This window comes from Athene noctua, chromosome 12 (assembly GCF_965140245.1).
Source record: "Athene noctua chromosome 12, bAthNoc1.hap1.1, whole genome shotgun sequence".
Classification (NCBI taxonomy): Eukaryota; Metazoa; Chordata; class Aves; order Strigiformes; family Strigidae; genus Athene; species Athene noctua.
Window position 1 is genome coordinate 4,990,347 of NC_134048.1, and position 26,622 is coordinate 5,016,968.

General features: G+C 52.5%; 2 protein-coding genes across 4 annotated transcripts in view; one reads left to right on the forward strand and one right to left on the reverse strand.

Moving 5' to 3' along the window:
- SIL1 (SIL1 nucleotide exchange factor) overlaps positions 1 to 12,349 on the forward strand; it is a 100,963-nt gene extending 88,614 nt beyond the window's left edge. For all 3 annotated transcript variants that reach the window (XM_074915812.1, XM_074915811.1, XM_074915813.1), the window contains exons 8-10: positions 6,722 to 6,818; positions 9,454 to 9,618; positions 11,892 to 12,349. In XM_074915812.1, the coding sequence (XP_074771913.1) occupies positions 6,722 to 6,818; positions 9,454 to 9,618; positions 11,892 to 12,242 (613 nt within the window). In that variant the 3' untranslated portion in view covers positions 12,243 to 12,349. The remainder of the gene's footprint in view (positions 1 to 6,721; positions 6,819 to 9,453; positions 9,619 to 11,891) is intronic.
- Positions 12,350 to 19,371: 7,022 nt separating this feature from the next.
- CTNNA1 (catenin alpha 1) overlaps positions 19,372 to 26,622 on the reverse strand; it is a 117,887-nt gene continuing 110,636 nt past the window's right edge. Inside the window, exons 17-18 of the mRNA XM_074916513.1 lie at positions 22,722 to 22,856; positions 19,372 to 20,292 (exon numbers count right to left, since the gene is read on the reverse strand). Coding sequence (XP_074772614.1) covers positions 20,005 to 20,292; positions 22,722 to 22,856 — 423 coding nt within the window. The 3' untranslated portion in view covers positions 19,372 to 20,004. The remainder of the gene's footprint in view (positions 20,293 to 22,721; positions 22,857 to 26,622) is intronic.

Sequence of the window (26,622 nt, forward strand, 5' to 3'; positions counted from 1 at the left end):
GCATTTTAGGTTTTTTATCTTAAACCTGCAATCTAAAATTCAGTCGTGCAAGTATTAACGAGCTGCTGATCATCCTGCCTCTTTTTTCTGCCCTTATTCAGAGTCTCTGATTTACAGCTATAGTTTGGGCTGGAATTACTGAATTCCAGTCAAACCTTTAAACCTTGACACTGTAATGATCAGTTTTATCCCTCTATTATTTGTCAGGTAATTTTACCATGAATATACTTACAAGAGCTGTCAGAAATCCTCCAAATACAGAGGCCTCTGAAAAAGTTGTTGGCCTTTTCATGTGTGACCCCGCTTCTATTGCTTTTGGTTCCCAGGACTCACAAAGATGACCTTTTCCATCACCTTTCAAATTTTAACCCAGGTGTGATGGTTTGAGAGGCACAAGAAACCAGGCAAGGCTTGGAGCTGTGATGCCATCATAGGCACATTTCAGTCCTGAGCCACTTCAGTCTCCTGCGAGCAAAGCATCGGTGCTCTCATTTTCTTCATTAAAAGATTTTGGAGTGAAAACTGAGGAGGGGGATGGAGGGAGAGGGAGGGCAAGGTAAGCCATGCTGTCTTGCTGCCTTTTTCTGATCCTCAGGTTATAGCAGAAGCTAAATAGACTATACTAAATTTTTTAGGCTGTTTCACAGACTTACAGACTTTGATCCCCAGCTTTGATTTCCCACGTGGCATTGCAGACCGCTGGTTCTGACGAGAGAAGAGACCCATTAAGTCCTGTCTAGCCCAGTGATTATCATGCCTTTTCACTGTCATGACGGGCTTTCATCCAAGCAGGAGCTTTCCAGACTTACCTCCCTGTGCCCTGGGGAGGATGCTGGCATAGCTCAGCAGCCAGTGGCCACGAGAGCGGGTGTGTGGCTGCAGCAGGACACGCTCCAGCTAGGGCAGGAGAAGTGCTGTGCTCAGCACCCTGCTCCTGCCAGGCACGAGCTTCCCCTCCACTGCACTCCCCATTCGCATCCCTTTTTGGTCTTTCTCTACATGGCTTCAGCAGGATGCTCAGAGGAAGGAGGTGACCCTTTCTTTTTCTAGAGTCTCATGCAGTTTGTACAACAAGCAGGCCAAGAAATAAATATTCTCTGTGTGTCTCTACTTGCCGGAGCAGTAGAGATGAGGCTCTTTGCCTGCCTGCCCCGCTCTGTGCTTCTGAGTCCCCAGGCCCCTCTGTACCACATGTCTTTCCTTTTTTTTTTTAAATTTAAATCTAATTTTGCTGCTGTATTGCAGGTTCCCACCTAACTCAAGAGCCACTGTTGCCTCAGGGCTGTGTTGCTGCTTCTCAGTCTTCCCACACCCCTCACATGTGCAGCCTGGAAAAACTTTGGAAAGTCTCTCCTAAATTTGTGCACATGTACTTGGGGTCATCCTAGGAGGAATAGGGTAAGGGTGTCTTTTAACGGATAGTACTCTTAAAAAATCCCTTCTTCAGCAAAACAGGAGTTGCTTCCATGTAATAATGAGTTTGACACTGAAAATGGCAAAGAAATGGCCCATGCTGGATTTTCAAGAGCAACAGCTGCATCCCCCATGCTGGAGCTGCTCTTTAGCACGCCCAAAATAATGTCCAGGGAGAAATGGCAGCCGCCCCGCAGCAGGTCCCTAACAGCCCAACAGCAAGGTGCGGGGGAATTGCAGCCCGTGAGGAGGCGGTTTGGAGGGCTCTGATCCCAGCTTGTGAGACCACATCTCCTCCAGGAAGCCTCCATCGTGCTGGTGGATCCTCTGGCTGGTCATCCCCGACCTAAGGTCTTGCTGCTTCCACAAAGAGCTTTAATGGAAGAAAAAAAAGAAGAAGGGTGCAAACATCCTGACCTGGCAGCTTGTGGAAGATGCTGGGTCCCATCTCTGCCTCCACCACCCGCCCAAGGCAGGACCTGCCACTGGTCACCGGGGCACTGCGGCAGCTTAATTTCAATTGTACTCCGATAGTGCTGATCACAGTATGTCAGCCCTTGTTTTTATTACTTTTCCTCCCCTCTCTGTGCACTGTTGAGGCTTGTGGTGTTCTGGCAAACAAGCCTTGACTGTAATAATTTCTGGCCCCTTGTGGGAAGTTGTAACTCCAACGCAGTGAAATATAAACTGGCAGAAAATGGAGCGTTTCCTTCTGCCGTTGTGAGCTGCAGCAGGCAGGCTCAAATGGAGGTTTTCTGTTGGTTTTCCCTCCCCTGCTTTTGTTTTTTTCCCTCTCTCCACCAAAGGTCATGGTCACCCTCCTCCAGCCACTGAGAAGGAAACGTGCTGCGCTGATGACGTGGCACATTAAATTTGTTCTCGGCAAAGTCACAACTCCAGGAGCTTTGGAAGGAGGCAGCAGTAGGAAACACAAATGTTGTTTGTCATGTGGTCAAAATGGTGCATCTTAAGTGCTGCTGTGTACTTGTGATGGTGTGGGTGGCAGCCCCATCACTGCTAGGTGAGCCCGTCTGCAGAGGTCCCTGGGAGTGGTGGGGAGAAGCAGGGAGGTCTGCAGGCAGCACGGACTTCTTGAGTTGGATGGAGGATCAGCCTGAGTTGGGATTTGAAAGCACAGACCATGGTCTACACCCTGGGAAAGAGGGTATTGTCTTCAGGACCCATATCAAGAGGGTCTGGTGGTCTGTGCCCAGAGCTGTTCAGTGGTTCTCTCACGGTCTGGGGTGGATGGGCTGGAACTCAGGAAGTTCAGGAACTTCTGCTGAAGAACAAAGCCCACCTTGCAAGGGACAGAGCTTTTTCAGGAGCTGCTCGGGGATGACGGTGTGAGCACCTGTGGGCAGGAGAGATTCCTGCTGGTCTCCCTGAGCTCTTCATGCCTGCTCAACACATCTTGGCCAGCATGAACACTAGCAGCATCCCTGTGAACACCAGCCCTTCCCAGCACCCAGGCGGTTTCTTGCATGGATCAGTCACAATGAGCCTGTACCTAGCCTTGTTTTCTGCTCTTCAGGAACAGAATGAGAGAGAGATGGATGTGATGGACGTGGGCAATGTGACTGGGAGGCACAATGACCACAGACCCGTGGTGAGGGCCACATCTGGAGGGGATGTGGTGTGACCCTGAAGTTGGAGTGGGTCCTCCCAGGGCAAAACTGGGGCTGTTTAGCACACAGACATCACTCTTGGGAAGCTGCTTGAACCCGAGCATGGCACGTGTCGAGTCCCCATAGCCTTATGGCTGTTCCTCACCCAGGTTTGAGGCTGGTTAATCCCATCCATTGAGCACACCCAAATCTCTGCCATCGCTGTAGCATCACAGGATGTCAGCCCAGCCTGTGTTCCATTCTCGTCCCAGCCTCAGAGTTTTATTCCAGCAAATTTTGTTGCTGATGCCACCCTCGCCTTATCCACTAGCAGGTTAGCACAGGTTGAATTTCCCATGCAAGCACTCCAGTCTGTCTCATTGTATTTATTTTGTTCAGGCTACTCTTCCCTGGGCTTGACAGTGTAATTTGTACAGATTTGTGCTGAGTTTTCCAAACCTTCAAGTGAGTTTTTTTGTTAGTGTGAAGCCAGGACAGTAGAGACATTAAACAACAGAAACATTGAGAAGTGAGCAGCACACTTACCATCCAGGAAGGCTTCCTAACCTCTAGAGGTGCTCCTTGGCAAAAACTCCACGGTTCAGAGATTTTAATTAGATCTAATCCTCCAGGTGACCAGCCAAGCATTTAAAGGCATACCAATTTTTCAGTTGCATCCTTTGCTGTAAGAGTTTTTATTATTTATTTTAGATAGATGTGACAAAAGAGCTTGGATATCCCAAACATAACATTTTCCTTGAGTGGCACTAAGAGGTCTCCAGCATGGGAGATTGTTCTCTCAGTGCAGTTATACTTAGAAAAGTCCCTGCCTGCAAGCTTGTTACTCTGGTCTCCTTTACCTGGAGTGACTTGCATGTGAAATTTGTTTGGGTTTTAGGATCAGAAGTTGTATTTTCTGATTGTCAGAGTTGCCAGCTCCTTCTTGGGGTCTGGAAATGCAGCTGGGGTTTCTTTGCCTCTCATTCACACTGGTTATGGAGCCCTGGCTTTGAAAACATGCCTGACAGCATGGCTGATGATGTGCCAGGCAAAGCCAAACCTCTGCACCGTGACTTCCCCTAGAAAAGCTCAAAGCAGAAACAAGCACAACCCAACCATACACAAAGACAGAGACCAAAGCTGTCATCCCTGGAAAAAACCTCTTCTTCCCCTCCTGCCTGGTTTGCAGCAGAGCTTGTCACAGCAGGAAGGCAATGTTTGTGCATCTCCTGTAGCAGCTGGGTGGTTTTGGAGATGCGCAGGGCTCTGATCACAGCCTGTGGCTCTGCTCACGGTGTCTAGCCTCTGCAGGAGAAGGATTCGTGCTGTTGTGGTGAGCACGGCTGTGCTCAGCCATCCCAGCTCGAGCACTAGCTGTGCCTAACTCACTGCCAAGGGCATCTTCAGCAACCCGGGGACGTGTATTGCTTCTCACTGCTGTGTTTCCTTGCTGCTTTCTGGGTGTTGCGTCTCTGGACTCCCAAAGGAGTCTAATCACAAGCCCAGCATATGTCTGGCTTATATATTCATCTGGATCGAAAGGAGGTGCAGGATTTGTTCACTTCTGTGGGGCAGATGTTCCTTATCTCTGGCTCTTTGAAGGCGAGGGTCACACTTAGCACCTTTCTGCCTGCTGAGGTATGTTTAACAGATCTTCGGCCAACCCTGGATGCTCTTAGAGCTGTTTGTCCTCATCCCACCGTTGTACTCTTCCTGTCTTTGCCCTGGGAGAAGTTGCTGGGGCTGGACAGGGTGCTGTGATGCTGCGGGGCTGCAGCACCGTCCCTGGGCTGGAGGGGCCGTGGCTGTCCATGTGACTGCAGGTATAGCTGGAGGTGAGAGCAGTGGTTGTCATCTGGGGAACAAACTTGGGTCCAGGGGTTGCAAGGGGCAGCTGCAGGTTTTGGCACTCATGTTGTTTGCCTGCATCGACTCCTGACTCTCCAGGCCATCAGAGATTCCATTGCTGCTCTGCATGAAGAGGGGGTTGGCCACCTGGGTCATCTCCCACCATGCTGAGGTGGAAAATAACATCCTGTTGCTGCAGGAGAAAACTCTGCTGCACCTATTGACATGGTGAGGGTGAGGGATAAACACATCTTGGTACATGCATCAGGTCCCACCTGGACCCAGGCACCACCAGAAGCTGGTTTGCTCCCAGGGATGCCAGGGCTGCCACGGCACCTGCACGTGGGGGTCTGAGGGCACACCTGTGGACTGTGCTGTGAAAATCTGTTCTGCAGGAGGATCCTGAAGTTCCTGGGTTTGTTCTTTCTTCTTCCTGCCCTGTCCGGGCAGGTCACGGATGTCTCGCCCCCCAGCAGGGCGCTTGCGCTGGGGCTCTGTTTGGGTGCCTGCCACAGCAAGTAGGTGAGGAAGGAGAAATCAGAGGTGGCTTTCAACAGAACCCCTTCTTCTGCCTTGAGGTCAGCATGGTAATTGCAGTTGGGAACCCACACACTAGATCTACCGCCTCTGCGCCGTGGGTGACTCCTAATGGTGTGAGAAGTAAAGCCTGGATGGAGAAGGGAGGGGTGGCTTGACATGAGCTTAGTGTTCTGCTGTATTTCTGGGAGCCATGAGTTTAATTCAAAGCTGCTCCCTGCCCAAGTCCATTTGTCTTCTGTTTTTGTTTTTTTATGACCCTGTCTGCCTCTGTCTCTCTTATTTCTTGGATGATGCTTGGCACTGGCTGCTCCAGCAGTTTTCTGGTAGCGGTAAGAGCTGTGGGTGTTTTGCTGTAGCAGGGATGTGTGACCTTTGTCTGGCTGCAGTGCAATTGCTGCTTCAAACTCGAGCAAAGGCTGAAGCTGGAGCTGTTCCTCAGAACGTGAGAGACCTGGGATCAGGGATGTAGACAGCCGGTATGTTGTGCTCCAACAGTGAAAGTGCTGCCAAAGAGGGAGCCTGTAGCATCTAACCTCTCCGACACCTTCAAAGATGCACTAGAAGTGGGTTTGCAAAGCGTCTGTGTGGCCGAGGTGCCCCTACCTGGGCAGCCAGTACCCCGGGGGCAGTGTGGACAGTGGGTCAGGCTTGTCTGCGTCTGCCTGGGGCACCTGTTCACATCCAGACCTGAAATTTTTGCCTGATTCTTGCAGACAGAAGAATGCATTTAGCCATTTATAGTCCTTGGAGAGAAGTAGGAGACGTGTGGGTGGTTAGACTGGGTGTAATTTGTGATTCAGAGACACCGGGGACAAGCAGGACCTACCTCCAGGTGAGCTGGAGGCCGGTGGTGCTGCAGCACAGGAGTGTTTAAATAAATCAGCATGTTAACAGCAAGCGAGGAGCAGGTGAGAGGGGGAATGTGAGAGCTGAAATAAAAGGCTATTAAAGAACAGAAGTCATCCAAAGCAAGATGATTAATAACTGTGAGGGAAGCACAGGGCAGGGCTCCTTGCTAGGGGAAGACGGGTGGGACGTGGGCACGTGGTGGGTGGTGTGGAGGGCCCAGCGTGCCCTTCCCCAGCCCCGTTGCCATCGCTTCAGGGTGCATCGGTCGTGTGCTGTGTTTGAGGTGCTCTGCAGGGCTTTGCACCTTCCCATAACCGCAAACTGCGGTCGGTGGGAGCTGGGGGGTTTGCTCTGGGGTCAGGCTGGATTGACCTCGTCCATGTCCGCTGTGGGGTGCTGCCCCCGACAGACCCACAGTCCCTCCCACGCTGTTGGTGACCTGCCTTTTGCTTTTGTCCCTGCAGCAACCCCAAGGTCCAGATAGAAGCAATCGAGGGGGGCGCGCTGCAGAAGCTCCTCGTTATTCTGGCTACAGAACAACCTCTGGCTGTCAAGAAGAAGGTGAGTGAGTGGAGGTGCATCTCTGGATAAAGCTGTTTTATTTTGCTGAGCTCCCTGGGACACTGCTGACGTTGTGACAGTGTGGGATCCTGTGCTGCTCCCCACGCTGGGTGGGCTTTGCTCCCCAGGGCTGCAGGGGAGTGACCCTGGGTGCTGGACCTCCCCCAGCAGCCCTGGCTGGCTGGTGCCCACCAGCCTCCAGCACTGTGGGTCTCATCCCCCCTGCCAGCAGCAGCCTGCACAGCAGCTCTGCCAGCCCCGCGGGGACAGGGCTCAGTGCTATGGCTCCTCCGGGAGGAGAGGCGACAGTCCCCGTGGCAGGCGTAACAATCAGAGGCTAACAACCACGAGAGCTGACGTTTGGGAAGAGCTAATTGCTGGAGCCAGCCCTGTGTCCTGCCTTTGGAGCAAGCCGAGCAGCACCGAGAGCTCCCAGCCAAATGTGCAGCGCTGTCTGTCGGGGTGGGGGCTTCCTCGATGCCTCCCTTCCTCCCTCCTCACCGTAATCCCTGGAGCATGAGATCTCATTACCCTCGCTTTAGTGTGTGATGCTGCCTCTGTTTATAGGCCATAAAATTATCTGGCTGCTCCCAAAAACCCAGCCCTACCGTTTAACGCAGTGACCTCCAGTGAGAGGGGATTCGGCGGAGCAAGGAACCACCAGCTCTTTTGTTCATCTTTAATGCACCTGCTGGTATGCAAACAGCAGTGTGTTGCCAGTGTTTTAACAAGCTCCCACAAACACGTTCCCCTTTAGTCCATGGTAGGAGTCTTCCAGTGAGTGAAGGGCACAGGGGAATCCCTTCGCTTTTGGCCACGGGTGTGAGGAGGCCCTGGCTGGAGTAATGCACCACGGGACATTCTGTGCTCAGAAACTCCTCCCAGGAGTGCCTGTGGCTCAATCTGGAGTTCGTTTTGGGGTGGGGAGGGAGGGCTGGGCATGCAGAGGCCCTCGCCAGCATCGCTTGAACCCCTGGGTGGTGGGTGCAGGACAGTTCTTTCCAGTAAGCTTGAACATGTCTCACTGGCAGCCCCTGGAAAGAGTGAGAGGGGTGAGCTCAGTATTGTCCATTTTCATGTGTGGCCTTATGAGAGCCTCCAAGGGTTGAACCCCTTTTCCAGGAGGACAGAGACTTTTAATTTCCAGTTCCTATGCCACATATAGTCTCTTGTCTCTCTCCAGGCCAGGATTCCAAGGAGAGGTCGGTGGCCCAGCCCCTTCCCGCACAGGGGAGCAGCGCCACGGCTCTTGCTGCGGTGGGTTTTCCACCCCAGCGCTCACAGTGGTGTGCAGCAGCGAGGCCAAAAGTGCATTTCTTCTTGCCCCCGTCCTTTGGCCTATGGTTGAAAAAGGAGATGGAAACATCCTCCAATTCAGCAGTGGCAAGTCGTAGGATGGAGAATAGAAACAAGGGGGACTGGAGAAGATGTGGCTGTCAGCTCAGATCTGTCTGCAGAGAGCGGGGATGCCCGGCCCCCCTCGGTGTGCGAGGGGCCGGCTCTGCTCGCTGCCAGGCACCTGGAGGAGCGTCCCCGTCCCCGCTGCCCTGCCCCGGGTGGCGTCAGCCCGGCCCTTCTGCAAACCCACCTCTCAAAACCAGACACACGGTGTAAGATTCAGCTGGTTGGCCCCTCGTTGCCTCCTGGCTGTTAAGCCTGTGCTACTCAAGGCCCAGGAGGCAAGGCTGGGTGTGCCGGTGTCTCTCACTGGTGGTGTGTGATGCTGCACATGACAGACCCTGGTTTGGGCTGTGTGCTGGGAAACATTACGGTCATGTCCTTCGGCTGTGTGGGTGCAAGGGAGAGGGCATTCCCCAGGCGTTCAGATCACCTGGAGAATAAATCCTGTGAGCAGCGATTGAAGGAGCTGGGACTGTTTAGTGTGAGGAGAAGGCTGAGGGGAGACCTCATCCGTCTCTGCAGCTCCCTGAAAGGACATTGCAGAGAGGTTGGTGCTGGTCTCTTCTCACAGGGAATTAGTGACAGAACAAGAGGGAACGGCTTTAAACTCCAACAGGGGAGGTTTAGACTGGACATGAGGAAAAAATTTTTCACAGAAAGAGTGGTGAGAGAGTGGAATAGGCTGCCCAGGGGGTGTTTAAGGGTCGTTTAGATGAGCTGTGGGGGATGTGGGATAGGGGAGAACTCTGTAGAGTCAGGCTGAGTGTTGGACTTGATGATCCCAAGAGTCTTTTCCAACCTGAATGATTCTGTCATCCTATGCTGAGCGGTGCTGGGCCCCCTTTGCCCCATCCTTATCCCGTAGCTGGGCTCTGTACCGAGGGCTGGTGGGGGCAAACTGTGAGGAGGAGTGAAGGCGTTGGGTCTGTTCAGGTGCTGGCCACAGGTCCCTCTGCGTTACTGTTCTAGCAAACACGGTGACAGTCTGGGTTGGAGTTTGGGTGAAAATCACCCAATTTGGGGCAGCCTCACAGCACCAGGGTGGGCTGGGATCGGGAGAAAAGCGGATTCTTGGAGATGCATTCAAACCTCTCCTTGTTGAGAGGCATCTGCTGGGGAGCTCCACACCCGTGAGTTGGAGGGTGTTTCTCCTGTCCCCATGGGATGCCATGAAGAGGCTGCGCCAAATGTGGCGGCTGTGGCCACTGTGCCAATGGACCTCTCTCCTCGACAGGCTCTCTTCGCACTCTCCTCCATGCTGAGACACTTCCCCTACGCCCAGCAGCAGTTCCTCAAGCTGGGCGGCCTCCAGGTCCTCAGGAGCCTCTTCAGGCAAAAGGGGATGGACACCCTGCATGTCCGTGTGGTGACACTCCTCTACGACCTCATTGTGGAGAAGGTGAGGAGCTGGGAGGGAGGGGACTGGACCCGGCCAGGCACTCCTTCACCCCTCACTGAGCCGATGGGGCTCTCAAGCATCCTTGCAGGACGAGGGTGAGGAGGGGCTGACCCAGCATCGGTGCCGGTCTGTGCTCTTGAGATGAGTCCTCTCCAGCCCAAGGGCCACTGCAGCGGTGGACAAATGCCTGGGAGAGCCCAGAGCCAGCTTAAATTTTTATTTTTCATTAAACCACCATCGCTGTTTCCACCTAAGGGTGTTTAAATTACAAAATGGCAAGGACCTGAGTGGGGAAAATAGGCACCGGACTGCAGTGAGCTTGGCTGCAGCATCCAGCCGCCGGCTGCCAGCCAAGTGCCCGGGGACCAGCCGCCGCTGCGTGGCCCTGCCTGCTGGAGAAGCCTTGCCTGCCTGCACGTCCCTTGCTGGAGCCAAGCCTGCAACGTTAAGTGTTTTATTTTCAAATACCTTGGATTACTGCTGTAAATGTCAGTTTAAAACCCATCTTTCCTTGCCATTGCTTGTTGTTTAGTCTGTGTGTTTCTCTTACTCTAGAGAATGGAAATTAAATCCACTTTCACTCAGTTTATAGCCAATTTGCCCTGCAGATTATTACTGCTGTAATACTTGGGTTTCAGGCGCCGCAGAGCAATGTCTGTGTTTTAAAACAGTTGTTTTCCAGGAGACTTCGTAAAGGTGCAAATTATTTTAGCGGGTCTGAAATCTTATCGTGTGCTGGCTCTAATGCACAGTGATCCTGTCTGTCTGCTTGCACGGAGAGGGAGCGTGCGTGGGCATTTTACCTGACCCATTCCCGTGTGCTCCTGCTGCACATTTCCCAGCCGCCCCTCCGGCAGCCCTCTCTGTTCCCAGCTCCGCTGTGGCTGGGGCAGTCCGCAGGCCTGGCAGATTCTCAGCTTTATGTTAAATCAATGACTTTTTGCTGCCCTTTGGTCTGGGAATGCTGTGTATCAATCCCAACCCCATCATGGAGGATGCGAGAGCCCTCAGTGCCCGGTGGGGAGCAGGGCTGGTGTGAGCCAAGGTGGCAGGTCTGGGGTGGGCTGGGTGATGCAGTCACGTAGGTTGGTTTGAGAATCATAAACTACCATCGGCAGCTCTCTGTGCTGAAGCACAGATTTCCAGGGCTCTGAACAGCTTTTCCTGCTGCTTTCCTTCCTTTTTACCCCAAATCCTTCATGGCCAGTGGGGTTTTAGCCCTCTCAGGGGACCAGGAGAGGAGAGGTCCCCTCGACGTTGTCCCTCCTTGTCCCCGCTGTGTCCTGTAAATCAGTACAACCAAGCCCCCGGCAGCAGCCCCCGGGGACAGCAGGAGGCCGCTGCCAAGCTGGTGAACAGGTCAAGGAAGATGTTACGGGTGCCTTCGGGGACCCAAGCAGCCCCGGGGATGAGGTTGTCTGGTTGCTTCTTGCAGCAGCTCCGGGGCATGCGGGCTGCCCTTCCCCTTCCCCAGGGCTGGATTTCTGCTCCGCAGCCCCTAGGAAGCCCTGGGCTCCCTTCAGCAGGCCGAGGCGAGCATCCCTGTGTTACACACAACTCCTTAGGGAAGCACAGACAGAGTAATTAGCACAGGGGGCCGCCAGCCAAGCCGGGAGGATCCACTGGGGGAATGGAGCCTGTTTGTGGAATTTCATGCTATCGGCTGTCGGGGTGGTGGTGGGAGGTTTCCCTTCCTCCCCCTGGCCCTGGCGCCGCTCGGGGCAGGTCTCTCTCTCGCTGGGAAGGGAGCTGGCAGCCCTGCCTGCCCCGGGACCCACGGGCACCTTTCTGCTCTTGGCACTGTCCCTGCAGAATTTCAGTACTGGGGGTTTTCTGGACCAGGCTGGGAGGGGAAGGTCTGGCTGTGGCTGGAGGATACTCAGATCTCCATCCCGTTTGTAAGAGCAGCACGAAGCCAAGCGGCGATGTTGTTAGGTGCTGAAGGGGCCTGTCCAGCAGCCCAAAGCAGCAGACCCAGAGACTTTACAGGTCTTCTGCTGAACTTCCTTCCCCTTGAGGCCCCTTTCAGGGCCATGTAATCCTTAAAGCCCTGGCCACCGAGAGTTTTCCAGGATGGGCAGCCAGCCCCTGTGGCCCACTTGATGCCCAGGGAACAGGGAACCAGAACACAACTTCATCTTGGTCTTCTGCTGCAAGCCGCCTTCCAAGGCAGGTGTTACGGGTGTGCATCCTCCTCTCCCACCATGTGTCACCTCCGAGGAGCAGTTGCTCTCTGATAGGGATATTAATCCATGTTCCACCACTTCCCACAGATGCTGCTTGAGGACTCACAGCATGGAGATCAAATGGCAGAGAAAATCCAGCAGTACCGGCAAGTCAAACTGGTGCCGGCGGTGGTGGAGCAGGACTGGTGCGTGGTCGTTTCCAACCTGCTGGCCATGCCAGAGCATGATACTCGGGAGAAGGTCCTCAAGATGGTCGGGGTGCTGATGGCCTTCTGCAAGGAGCGCTACCGGGGGGACCAGGCCCTTGGCACCACCCTCAGCCTCCTGCGCAGCGAGTACGAGGAGCTGGCGGCGGAGGAGCAGAGGGAGGGTGACAAGGATGGCTATTTCAAGGAACTCCTTGGCTCTGTAAATACCATCATTCAGGAATTAAGATGAAAATAGCTGTAGATTCAGTTCGATTCCAGATAATTGAGGGCAACAGCATGAGTTTTGATGGCACAGTTGTAAATGCACTTTTGAATAAACTGCTGGACTGAATGAGATCCCACCACTGGGTGAGTGTGCCAACAGCTTCGTTATTAAAACATACGGGTTTGGGGTCACGTATTTTTCATGGGGTACTGCTGGAAAAACAGAGGTGTATACGTTAAGGGGTGTGAGGTGGAGTCCCAGCTTACACTGCCTCCAACCATGGTACTTTATGAGTGTTCTCTGTCTGCAGGATTATTTGGGGTGGGAAGGACTGAGGGATGTGGGACTGACCTTGTTATGCAGCTCTGCTGCACAAAGGGAAGCGTTTGTTCCCGTGGCTCTGATCTGCCTTTGTTCTTGCCTGGCGATGACCCACCGTGTCTGTGATCTTTTATTTGCTTCTGTATAATGTGTCTCGGCACTCAGGCAGCACCGCTGGCCTTTGGATTGTTTTGTGCTTGTACAGGAGGACTGAATGTCGTTTCCTTTTAAGGTTGGAGGGGGTCTCTGGAGTCTCTAACCCAGCCTCAGCTTGGGGCAGGGTAGCCCTGGGTCATGGGGCCATGACCATCCCCCAGCCCCACCACCCCTCTGGGTAGGTCCTGTGGCTCCACCGCGGCAACTCCCGCAGCCCCTCTCTGCTCGGGGACCAGCCGTGGCCGGTGCTCTGGGCTCAGGACACGCGGTGTGGCACGGCTGTGGCACTGCCCCGCCAGCGCAGGGCTAACCAGCCGGGGAGCCACGCTTTGCCCTGCAGCAAACCACTGAGGCTTTCTGCTTGCGTCGTTCTTGCGTTTGGAGATGGCTTCCAAGACAGTCTCTTGGCCACGGATTTTCCACCCGTGCTGTACAGCACTCTCTCTTTGCCAGGCTGGGCTGGGCATCTCCCTTCACACTCCCCCTCCAGTTGCAGCTTCTCTGCTCTTTTCTCAAGGCTCAGGTGCCCTTCCCCCATGAACCCCCTCTGATGTCTTCCTCACGCTGCGTGGTCCATGGGGGAGGATGTTCTGCCTTCTCCGGCTGATTCTCTCACTCCACATTGTCCTTCCTCAGGCAAGGAAAAAAGCCAAAGTCTTGCTCAAGCCTCTGTCTGCCCGGCCGCTGGCCTGGAGATGACTGCTGCCTCCCCCGCCATCAGCAGAGTTTATGAAACCTCAATTTATTCATTGTTTTGTCAGTTTAATTCCAGTCCCAACCCCCTCCTGGCTCTGAACCCTTTTAGGGAGAGTTTGGGTATTTTTTTAGTAAAGAGAGATCAGTTCTGTTTCTGCGAGTGCCCCTGTGTAAGCCTGCATGGTGGGAGGCTCGGCGAGCCCCACGGTGCTGCCCGGGGCCTGGGCAGGGGCACGTGGCCGCCGGCCACCCTGCCCGGGCACCCCAGGGCAAGGATGGGCTCGCCCGCCTCGGGGCCTGGGCGGCTCCCAGCAGCTTTCCTGCCGACCCCTCTTCGAGGGCAGCTTCTGGGGGGCAGCAGCTTCGTCCCCGCAGGCTTTGCCCAGCAGCGTGATAAGGGGCGAAGGCAGAGGGAGCGCTGGGACAGGCCAGTGCCCGGGTGCCGAGCCTCGGGCAGGGAGCGAGGCGGGGGTTTGGCCGGGCCGCAGCGCGCAGGCCCCGCTCCCCACGCCGCGAGCGGGCCCTTATTTGCAATTCCTGCGCTCGCTCGCAGAATTGCTTTGTGGCAATAACAGGTATTCCAATCACCGCTACTGCCGCCGGCTTGATGGGACCCAGGGGCTGCAGCACCAGCGTTACCAACACAAGTGCAGAAAAATAAATCAAGGAAAAAAGCCCGGCTGGTCCCCCACCATCCCCCCGCCCTGAGCCGGGGCCGGCGCAGCCTCGCGGGGCTTTGCCCCCGCCGGTGCTGTGCCCACAGCCACGGCACCGCGGCTTTGCCAGGCCTGCGTGATCTATCCCCCCGCGGCTCCCCCGGGCAAGCAGCTCCCCGCAGCCGGCGGCCCGGCAGGCGATCGATGGGGCTGTTTCGAGGCGATTAGCCCTTCTTGATGCTGAAATACTTCTGGCTACTGCTTTCCGTGTGTCAGTTATTGTCACTGTTAAGTAGTGGGGCTAATTATAAACATTGATTATTTTTGGTCCTTCTCTTTTTGGGTTTCGATTCAGGCTGCTTTGTTGGGATTAAAAATTATTTTTCTTTTTTTTCTGAAATACATTTCCCAGCCAGTCCTGACAGGGTTTTGCTTTGTAGGTTAGAAAACACCCATATATCTGATGTCAGTGGCCAGGGTGAGCTTGGGAAGGGGCTTGTCTGTGCAAAGCGTGAACCCCCAGGGAGGTGCCATGGGGAAGGGAGTCTCCACAGCTGGCACACGAGGTACCAGAGCACGGATTTCTTCAGGCCTGCCTGGCCTCGTTGCTGTTTCACAGATGGATTTCATTGAGGTAGCGAAGGTTTAACACCTGTGTAAGGGCTGAGCAGGGAGAAAACCAGCAGTAGCAGCGATGGAGCTGGAACAGCCCTTCCTGTTCAACCCCTGAAGTCAAAGTCCCTCTCCCTAATCCTAAAAGCCTTAAAAAAGGCAAAGTTTCTGAGCAGCATCATGTTTGCAGTGGGTGCTGTGATGCTGAAGCTGCTGGTGCCCTCCAGGACACAGCTCGGCTGCCGGGGGCCACCATGTGTGGCACCTCCAGCTGCTCCCTGCGGGCCGGGGGGGGCTGGCGGGGCAGGGGGCGGCTGGCCATCGTGTCTGGTGTTCACCGTTCCTATCCCCGGCCACGGGTGGGTCCCGCGCTGCAGCAGAGCACGGTGCCTGCAAACCGGGAGGGTAGTGTGTAATGCTAAAGGGAAGAAGAGAAAAAAATTTAAAAATTTCCTGGCCTTGCTTATCACAAGCCATGTGGCAGCTCACTGGAGATGTTTGCAGTGCAAATGCTTTGAACCCGATGCTGTGCAGTGACCTTTGCATCCAGCAGCTGTGGCCAAACCTGCGGGCAGCCCCTCGACCCCGGGGCAAAGGCATTTTTTGGAGAGCCAGTCACGTTTGGGGGGAGCCCCTGCCCCCAGGAGCGCCGCGGGTCAGTCACTGCTGCCAAAGGCCATTTTGTCTCTCGCCCGGAGGCTTTGCTCTTGGCAGGGGCCAGGCTACCGGGCAGGGGTACCGACCGTTGCTCCCAGCGCAACTCCCTTTGGTGGTTGAACACAACAAACACAAATTATCTGGAAATACTGAACATTGTGTGTGTTAAATAAAATGCAGTGACCCAGGCAGCTCAGCTCTGGCAGGCTCCCCTCTCAGCAGAGCAGGCAGCCAGACACTCTCCCTCTCAGGTACAACTCGCTGAGCCCCGTCCCCCCGTTTGCCAAAGTCAAGGCAGAGGAGGCCCCAGGCTGGTGGCCATGCTAATGATGGGCTTGTTCCCAAACTGGCATTGCTGGTCCGCAGCCCGCAGGAATGACAGGGCATCTGCCCCGTGACCCCAGCTCCCGCAGCACGACACGACCCCTTCACCCGCCGCCATCCCCACACCGAGCCCATGGTCCAGGCACGGGGCAAGCAGGAACGGGAGGGCCCCAGGGCTGGGGGGTGCTGGGGCCAGGGGAGACCCAGGCAGGGCTCAGCAGACCGGGCACCTCTGCGGGTCTGGGGGAGAGGAGAGGGGATAAAAACCTTGACTGTGGAGATAACGGGGGGGGGGGGGGGGGGGGGGGGGGGGGGGGGGTGGTGTCATCTCGCCCCTGCCCTCCCCCTCATCCCCGGTGAACGTTAAGCCACAGCCTCTCTGGGCTGGCATCACGCACGCGGCCAGGCCCGAAACAGCGTTACTTCCCTTTATGCCCACAAAACCATCAGGAGGGTTGTGGTGGCTCAGCCTGAGCTCCCCCACCCCCAGATCCTGGTGCGTGGTGGGCGGGGGGGGGCTCACAGAGACCACCGTCTCTGCTTGCCCGGGGTGCTCACCAGCCTCCAAAATCAGGGAAGCCCTGAGCCTTCAGCATTGGAGCATCTGAGGTACCTTAATGGATTTTTCCTTTTTGAACTCCTTTGTTGGGGGTTTTGAACCCACATGCCCCTCACCACCCACTCTGCCCTCCCACGTAATCGCATATTTGAGGTTTGGCTGCCTCAGCTTGTTTTGAACTCAGCACTTGCTGCTGCCTGTCCTGCTATTAGAAAATACAGCTCAGGGTGCTTTGCTCCGCTCTCCACACCCATCCCGTCCTACCCACCGGCATCCCCCCAGCCAGCCAGGAGAGCCCCCAGCCCGGGGCCGGGCTCTGAGCTGGGCAGCAGCAAAGCTGGCGAGAGCGCTGAATGGAAAAGGCATCCGTTAAACAGCATTAAACCTCCGCGCGGACTCTTCACACGCAATTAAAGCAGCATAAATTCAATGTGACTTGATTCACCGCTGAATTGAATTAAGAGCACTTGAAATTTGGAATAAGGCTCTCTCCTGGGGATTTAATGCGGTTCACTAATAACACTTCAGGAGATAATGTGGGTTCATCTTCCTGAGGGTCCCTGCCCAGCCAGGTCCCCACTCCTGGGGTGGGTGGGAGGGCTGCTGCCCTGGGGCCTGGCCTCACTAGGTGCTGTCATCCCACAGCAGTGCAACAAAACCCCAAATTCTTCCTGTTCAATAAATACTTCAGTGTGTCTCAGGGGGTGAGCGGGGAGCAGCCATGCTCAGAGCGGCTGCGGGGCCCCTCCATCCCCAGCCCCCGGAGCCCCGTGATTTCTGCTCCTGTGAGCGGGGCAGCAGCGCTGAGCCGCGGGGGAACGCGGCTGAGCAGCTTTCCCACCTTGTGCCCGCACAGCTTTTGCACCCTGACACGGCCACGCTCGCTCTCTCCCGGTAGAGTGTTTCCCCTCCAGCAGCCACAGCAGAGAACAACTGCACGAGCCTTCCCCCAGCGCTTAATTACATCAAGCAGTAATTACTGTAATTCTTTTCAATTGGCTCTAATAAAGTTACAGCTTCAGTGGCGCCCGGACCCCCCCACCGTGCAGCGCAGCACTGCTGTCCTGAAGCGTCGCTGAGGGTTTCACACGTGAGGTTTTACCTGACACACCAGGTATTTACATTTTTTTTTTAACTGTGGAGCCACCCACTTGCAAGGCCTTGGTGCTGAACAAGCCCGGCGCCCCCCCTTGCTGCTTCACTGGGGGCAACACGAGTAGGAGCTGGTGCTGCTCCTGCGCCGGCTCCTTCCGAGGGGGCTTTGGGGTGGCTGGGAGGTGCAGAACTGCCTCTCACCAGCCCTCCGCCAGCCCCACGAGATTGGACTTTCCTCGCTCAGATTTAAAAAGCACCAGCCACCCTGATGGAACAGGCTGCCCAGGGAGGGGGGAGTCCCCATCCCTGGGGGTGTTTAAGGGTCGTTTGGATGAGCTGTGGGGGATGTGGGGTAGGGGCGAACTTTGTAGAGTCGGGCTGAGGGTTGGACTCGATGATCCCGAGGGGCTTTTCCAACCTGAATGATCCTGTGATTCTGTGGATACAATTGAAACCTCCCATCTGGCCACACATCCCCCCGCCCGCCATGGGGCCACGGAGGCAGCAGGGCAGCCCCGGCCCGGGCAGCCGCAGAAGCGGAGGATCGGTGACCACGTCCCAGCTGCTCGCTCCGCAGCACCGAGATGGGAAACCAGACTTCCCAGGACACTAAATCCTCCCTCTGCTGCGGGGTCCAGGGCTTCGCTTTCCTCCTAGCCCCCGCCGGCACACTCCCAAAAGCGATGATTTACCTTGCGCCTCTCCCCTGCAGCCCCCAGGGCAGCTCCGGCAGGAGCAGCAGCAGCTCCTGGCTCTGGGGGTGGGTGCGCTGGGGCTGTTGGCCGCCCACCCCAGCGCTGCCTCTCGAAGCCAAGAGGCCCGGAGCTTCCCCCAGGCTCCTGCCTCCCCGTGGGGCTTCAAACCAGCTTTCAGCAGGTGGAACCATATTTTAATTTGACAACTTGATGCTCAAAGTTTGTAGCATAAAATACACTAACATTTATTTAAAAGCTAAATACATATAAATTTGCCCGTAAGTCTTCATTTACGGGTTCATTTTTAACAGACTTACATTTTGAGAGCAGTATTTTGAAGGGAGCCACTGAACAGCCAATGGAATGTAGCCTTTAAGACAATTATATTAATACCAGGAAAGGAAAAAAATCTCGTATTGTGTAAAAGCAGTTCATAATAATAAAAAAACCCAAGATCTACACCTTATCTATTTCATTAACCCTTGAATGTCAGAGGAAGGAGCACGTCAGCTTACCCTCCAAGCAGGCGTCTGTTTAGATGTTAAAGGCATATGAAAACTAGTATATAATTCAGCTGTTTATTATCTGTACTCAAGAGGCTAAAATGCTTGAAAACATAATAAATTTGGCAAAAATATCCCAAGAACTATTTAGCTTAATTCTGATCAGCATTTTGGTAACACGACAGCAATAACCTTGATATAGTAAATTATAAGCTGATCAAGATAAATAAAATTATAACATAACGTTGCCAAGGAATGGCTCTAAAATTTAGATGCCGTTTAAAACATTAACTACAGAACAGGCTGCTTTCCATTTTAATGGATGCTTTACAGAAACAGCAAACACGACTTTGACCTGCGCAAGCGCGTCTTCTCGAATACTGGACTTTATTGGTAAGCATAAACCACACGGAAATTCATAAAATTTAAATAAGACAGTGAAATTATACCTTGTAGCTATAGTTATCACAAATAATGTATAGTCTAAATTGCAGCCTGAGCAAACATTATTTGCTGGGTGCCTTTGGAAGCCCAAGGCGGGATGCAGAGCAATTATGAGAAATGAGCACAAAGCCGATTTGCATCTGAATGCCGGGGAGGGGGAGCAGGGGCGGGCGGGGAGCCCGCTCCATTCACAGCACCACAATACACCAGCTGGTAAAAGCAACTTTATTAGTGTCCCGCAGCAAAATACATTAGTAATTTGTAACCAGGCATTAAAATTCCCGCCCGGTGTCATACAGAAGGAATCCGCCGCCTCCACGATTGCATGTGTCACTGGATTTGGGCTGGGAGCTCCCCCAGCAGCAGTGACCCCCCAACCCCCCCGGGCCGGCCCAGAGCCCCCTCAGGCAGGAGCTGCGGGGCAGCCCGGGAGAGCAGCGCCCCACCAATGGCCCCCCCTCCGCCGTCCCCCGCGCAGCCCGGCCCGGGCCAGGTCACCCCTTTTCTCCAGGCATTTCCCCGTTGTGGTCACACTCCGGCAGCGCAGCCAGCGCCTGCTGCATTCTCATACTCCTCTGGGTGCACACAGAGCTTGTTCCCTCTCCACCCCGACAGCAGGAATACACTAATACATACAATAATTAATTTTTTTTTTTTTTTGAGTGAAAAGATCTAATTTTCCTCTCGATCACAATGAAAAACTGCAGTCTCTGGGTAGCACGATTCAACTATTAGTGTTAACCGTTAGTGTTACTGTAAAATCCTCTTTGGTTATAGAATATTTTATTTAAAGCAAGATTATACAAAACAATTTTCAGCTAGAAATACACCCCTGAAATCTAAAAGCAATCTAAATTAACACACTTCCGCAGGCTGAAGCTATACTGATAGGACTTATAAATTTGAGTATTTCCCCATGTAATCTAAACAAAGTTATCAAAATTATATTAAGTAAATACATTTTGAGGAATAGTAAACTTTTGAAAAATCCTTAGAATATTAAAAGTAGAGTTCTGGAAGTAGCAGTAGTGGGCTAGAGAAAAAAATGACCAAGACAGGGACCTCTCTTTAAATACTCTCCATCGCCTTGAATTCGCTGAGAGCCTGCACCGGGTTGACGTGTTTCTTCTGAGACGCTCTCTTGATTTTAGTTTGGGTTTCATCTTGTTTCTCCCTCTTGACCAGGGGTTTCTTCTCCGGAGCCTTCATCTTCCAAGAAACAGCGGGAAGATTGAGAGAAGCCATGCCCTGGGACTTCTGGTACTTGGTCGATGCCACGTAGGAAGCTTTCACAGTCTGCACCACCGCGTTCATCAGGTTCTTGGCTGCTTGGATGAGGGACATGGCACTGTCCACCTGCCAAGGGGAACACCCCAGCGTTACATGATGCAAAAACCATATGAATACAGTGGTTCCAGAAAACATGATACTCCTGGGGTATAAAAGCACTCAAAAGTTGATTTTTCTAGGTCGTCTTTGGAAATTTGAAGTTCCAAATTTGAGGCAGTGTTTTCCTTTGGGCACTCAATGATAAAAAAGTGATTTGTGCCACCAAAAATAAAAGCGCGTTTGCCCTTAATTGTGCCTTTTCTCTATTAATGGCAGTCGAAGATTTGTATTCTGCTGTTTGCTTTTGTGACTAAGCTTTAAGAGTAGCTTATTATCTAATGAAATTAATAAAGCTGTAGTAGTATCTTAATCGCTGATAATAAATATTTAAATCACCCTAGAATATTAAGTTGTACTGGAAAGGAACGCACGCAGCTGCTTCTTCAGCCAGGCCTGGCGCCCTTTCCCAGGTGGTTCCTGACTTACAAAAGCATTAAAATGAGGAGAAAAAAACCCCACATTTACCCAAGCTTTAGCGCACGGCAGAGGCAAAAAGCCAAAAGGAGGGCAGGGTAGAAGGGAGAGGGGAGGAGCACTGAGGTGACCTCAGCTGGCACACACCCCACACCCCCCTTCTTGGGGTGCCAGTGCCCTGCTCGAGGTGGGACCAGCGGCTCTGGGGCAGGGATTCTGGGCTTGGCAGGGCTGCAGCACCTCTGCTCAGCTTACACAAGAGCTCAGCTGTCTCTACACACTTAAATTCCTGTGTCGCAGGCATTTAAGGAAGGTTTTGGGGGAAGTTGTCAAGCTTGTCTAGCAGCAGACCAAGCTGAGCAGGGGGGTGGCTGCTTTCCTTACATCGCGGTACCTTCCCTGCCCTCACGCTGTGTTTTCAGTACAACGGCAGATCGGGTCTGCGCCCTCCAGCAAACCAGCGTCATCCGCTTTCCTCCCGTCAGGCTGGAGAACACCTTCACTGCATCTGACTATTTCCATGAACCTTCACAGCAGGAAGAATCATCTTAAATGCAACGAAAGCAAGGAGGTACTTTTGTAAATGAACTGTCAGATTGCTTAGGGTGCAAACGCTTACTGCCTGGTTATAGCTCTGCTTTCATAAAACTTTCGCAGTATGTGGATGTTAAGGCTGAGAAGAATTTTATGTTTAGACAGGTGAAGTCCCTGGACTGGCAGAGTTCCTCATCTGATAACCTGACACAAGTTTAACTCTACTAATGGCAATATTTAGCCCCAGTGGACAGACTCGTGGAGAACAGATAAAACCAGGAGATGAGAGTACAGATGCCAGCCTGTTCGTATAACTAATTTATGGCAGAAGGGTATGTAAATTGTGGAGACACTGAATAACTGCAGTAAAAGCCTGGAGTACGTATTATTGCATAACGACACATCTACTCCTTTGACAGCACGATGCCTTCAGCCATCCAGCTAACAGGACATGAGGCAGGCAACCGAGCGGCGCAGCCACGCGTTCCATCGCAGGGAGGAGCCCACCTCCCCCACGGAGATGCCACCCTCCCGCCAGCATATCCCTCACCAGCACCGCCCCGGCCCACCCACACCTGCTGCTGTCCCCAAGCACTCCTGTAATGCTCGCTTGATTGCGGGGGGGAAAAGATGTGCTAATAAGTTTAAGCACTTGAAATATCTAAATGGCAGAGGGCGGTTTTTCCTTTTGCTCTTAAGGATTCAGGTACCAACACTGGACTATCAGCCATTCCTGTCCCTTCTTCAAACCTCCCACCTCAAGTTACAACATGGATGGGCAAAAGCACCAGTGATCCAGCATACCCATCCGGGGCAAAGAAGAATATGCCAGAAGAAATTAAGAGCCTATCTCCACTTCCCTCCCCCCAAATATCTGTCATACAGATTCCTCTTAGGAGGAAGCATTTCATGAACTACAGTGAAAAAATTATTTACTAAGTAATGGCTAGAATAAGCAGGCTGGCCTACGGCAGCTTTCAGCTGTCATAAAACAGAGCAGCCACTAAAAATCCCTGCTCTCTCCAGGGCACAGCTATTTTGAAATATTAACATCTGAGGAGCATTGCAGGACCCCAGCATGTTCCAAGGCTGTGCAGAAACATGGGGTAGGTTTAGCTATGCTGATTAAAGCGATTTAACCTCACTAAGAGTGAAAAACAGTCTGGAAAAACTGTAGATTACACAAAGGTAAAGTGAATCTGTCTACACAGTCTATTGAGTAAGGAAAAGTGAAGTCTGTAATTTCTCCCCTTCAAACAGTAAGCGTTTCCTCCAGGAACAACAAGGCAGTGCAGGCAGTATAATAAACCTTGCATACATTAAAACTGACTGAATGCTCCAAAATCCATTGTCTCTTCTATGAAGTTTAGCATAAAAGCTTAGCTTGGAGTAACTGTTACCCCTGGAAGAACAACTCATGAACTGGAGATGTCATAGTTCATACATACCCCAGACACGACCAGCTCCCCTCCGAGGTTTTGCACTTCAGCCTTCACTTTGCTACAGATATTCAGCTGATGGCAATACAGGGCGATGCGCTGCAGGTAGGCGAGGAGGTCCTGCTTGCACGCAGAATCAGGGCACTGGGAGAAAAAAAAAAAAAAAAAAAAAAAAAAAGGTGAAGTTTTACTTTGCCATCACAAAACCAGAAATCATTTAGGGAGAAACCAGACAACTCCGTTCAGAATAGTGAATGTGCTCCAGAGATCATTCCCCTTGATGATGAGCTTTGGTTTTCAAAAGACAACTGAGCAATACGTGGTCATCACTAAATACATATAAACAACCAGAAGCAATAAACATGGACCATGGGAACACAGGGGCAGCTGCTGTACAAAATCACTGGGGCTCCTTTCAGCTGCCTTGAGCCCCCTGTGAGGAGGAGGAGGAGGAGGGCAGCTACCTAACCTTTCCAGAGCAGGTTTGTTAGCTATAAAATAAACTTTCTGTACACTGTGCAGGACACGGCAGCAATGATTTGACACCCAAGACCTCAAGTTGCAACTAGCAGATGTTACCAAATCCTGCCTCAATTCTCAATCTTCAATCTTCAGTATTTTAAACTAGGAAATGATAAACCTTGACAGTTACTCCATTATATCCAGCAAAGTAGATATTTTCTTGACTTCTGCTCCCATTTCTTAGCAGTGTGGAAACTAGATTCCTCACCAGGCATGAAATAAAATTTTTAAAGTGCTTGCTGAAGCACTCATCCATAAGATAAAAGTAACTTTTTCAGCTTTGCAATTGAAATACTATGTAGGTCCTGGAGACTGCAGAGCAGTTCAGAAAGCTGTTTTCTCGGACAGAAAGGAAGGGCCATCCCTTGCTTTGCAGAGCCAAGCAGCGAGATTATTAATGAGCCAGTCTCACGCTGGATTTCAAAACAAGAGGCGCCCTGCTGAGGGGCAGCCACAGTCCAAAATGGGATCTGCAAGCATAAGACAAAAAGGCTATGGGAAGCCTTTTACTACCCATACCAGTCGTGCAGTGTCTTTACAAACGGCAGCGAGCATGGTGGCCAGCATCGCTTCTCCAAAGAGTAACGGGCCACCTCAGCTCTACTGGCACGCTCTGGCTGCGTGAAGACTCGTGAGTAATGCAGCTGGCACGCACTGAACTCCACAAACCCTTTGCCCACCAGACTCTTGTGCTGCTGCTGAATAAGCCCAAGGGCACGCATGGCACACTCCTGCCCTGCACACGCAGCCCCACGCAGGGCACCCTCAGCTGCCACAGCCCCACGCGGGGCACCGAGCACCCGCGAGCGGGCAATACACGGGCAGGCGCCAACCTCCAGACATCGCTGGCAGAGCTGCAAGCAGTGCCTGAGGCAACGGATTTTAAACCAGTCTGGGTATATTCGTCATAGCAGAAGGTATTCTATAGGGATGCGGGGGACGTTACGGTCCAAGAGGTCATGTTCTGGGGCCTGTAGATGAGGACACTGTGCTGACCAAAGCAGGAAGCTTAGGGCGGGGTGTTACAGGCATGCACAGAACACCTATAGCTTCAATGCCCACGTGCTTTACATTGCATTGCGTCAAACACACTGTTGCTTAAACCCTGATCTAAACCCTAGAGCAAGCCTGACTAGTTGTACTGCACTGCGACCTCCCTCCTCTGAAATGACCACTTTGCACATCATCTTCTTGTCTTCCCACCATGCATTAAGGGGTCTCCTGGACAGAACCAGTATCAGACTCACAATGATTCTTACTTTTTTCTGCTCTAAGACAGGCAATGTTGTACCCAGCATTATTTCAGCCCTAGCACCCCACCAGCAGATCAGGAATTCAACCGTCATTAACCAGGGACAGGAGCAAAGGCAGGCCCTGCGCTGATTGCCAGCCTTCCTAGGCAGTTGCACCCCATCCAGAAATCCGGAAATCTCCAGCAGACAGGCCCTTGGCACACAATTCCGGGTCACCACATGCAGACTTTCCAGCACCCCATATACACATGCACTCACATACAGAACCCGAATACTTTTCCCTGGCCCCACAGCTTAGGGGCAAGCAGGGCAACTGCACTCCACTGCTCCCCTCCAGGCAGCCTGGCAGCTGCAGGTCTGCCCAACCAGCCGCTCATCCCGGAGGCAGGCACCGCTGCCTCCAGACAAGCACCGAAACCTCCACAGAAACCACGAGCAGCCGCAGTGATTTACCAGTGTTAGACGTGACAAGGAGAGTCCTGCTCTATGCAGCACTTGCTTCTCTTCACACAGCACGTGCTTGATCTCCCCACGGACCAGACCCTGAGATTCAGAGACCTGCACAGCCTGTGACAGCTTTTCTCCACACACCCAAGTTCACAGCAAAATCCCATTTCATCTAGTTCTCTGATCCTGCATAACAGACCATCAAATGAAGATTCATAATGCACATGGCATGATTGGAAAAATAATCTGAACTGTGGCACCGATTTACTACTTGATGCTTCACTGAGGCTCAGGTTTATTGCTTATGCCCACACAGCCTCTCTTCACCTTTCAGAGGAAGGTAAAAATCTACTCTGGGGTGTCAGCAGTAGGGTCTGAGCCCTAATTCTCATTATAGACCTTCTCTCCTTAGCTACAAGGTAAAAGCAGGAGCTGAAGTTTCCCTGTATATAAAAGGCACCGGAACAGATCCCAAGCAGTGGTGTGCAAACAGGGGGTCACATTCACACGGAGCATTTGCTTCCCACAACAGTAACTGATCTGCCATAACGAACTCTGACCAGAAGGTGAGTGTAGCTAATACATACACTTGTTTTTTCAGGACCAGAACAAGGGGGTTCTCTAAGCCAAGCTGGTATAAACCAGCTGCCCGGTGTGTGGCAGGCAGAGTGCCGCTGCTGGGCAGGCTGCTGAGCTGGGATCTAAGGCAGCGCACGCACACACACACAATACACTACAACGGGATTTTTGGCAAACTGGGACAAGCACAACAGACTGTGTAACACAGACTATGGAGATCTGGATGGCTTTATGGGCATCTGACCCAGTGTGACCACAAAGCAACAGAGATCACCTTCTTAGCCACAAGGAAGGTAATGAAGCACCCGAAATATCTGCAACTCTTACGCAAGCACACTGCTTCCATCAGTGAAGTGAAAACCGTGAATAACGAAGCAGCAAAGCTTGCAGGTTAATTTTTTAAGCTAATCAATATTAGTCAGCAGTACAAGATGTTTCAGAGAAAGTCCACAAATAGCATTGGCCAAAGAGCTAATGAAAAGCTGAAATTACCATTTTGGAAAATGCTCTCCATCTCCCAAACAGCTCATCTAACAAAGCGAACGAGCAGCACAGCGGCAGATTGAATTGAATGTTGACAAACGCACAATACGGCACGTCAGAAGGACTGCTAAAAAATTCAAGGTACTTTATGGGTTGTGAGTTTATGGAAACCGTTTAAGGAAAGACACTCTCAAGGAAAGAGGCTGCTGCATGTTTACCAATGGCTGAAGAAGGCAGCAAAACATAACTGGGGGAAGCAGTGGTACAGGAAATATTATTCAGTTGTATATATCAATATGACATGAGCTGAAAATCCACATCCCATACTCTGTGTGCTATTTCTATGAGCAGAATAGAGAATTCAGTTCAAAGACAGATGATGTTTAAATAGAGATGTAACCGAGATAAAAAAGAGTATCAACAAAAGGCACTGTGGATGCCTGTATGAGTCCTGCCCTTTCCTGTGCAGGAACACTCAGATAACAACCAAAAACCCAAAAAGCAACAATTTCAACACTGATTAGGAAAGATTACACTATTGTATTAACCTACAACAGCCATAGACAAAAAAAAAATCTGTCTGCAAAGCGAGCTTGGGAGCATTTCTACATCACCGTTACAGCAGA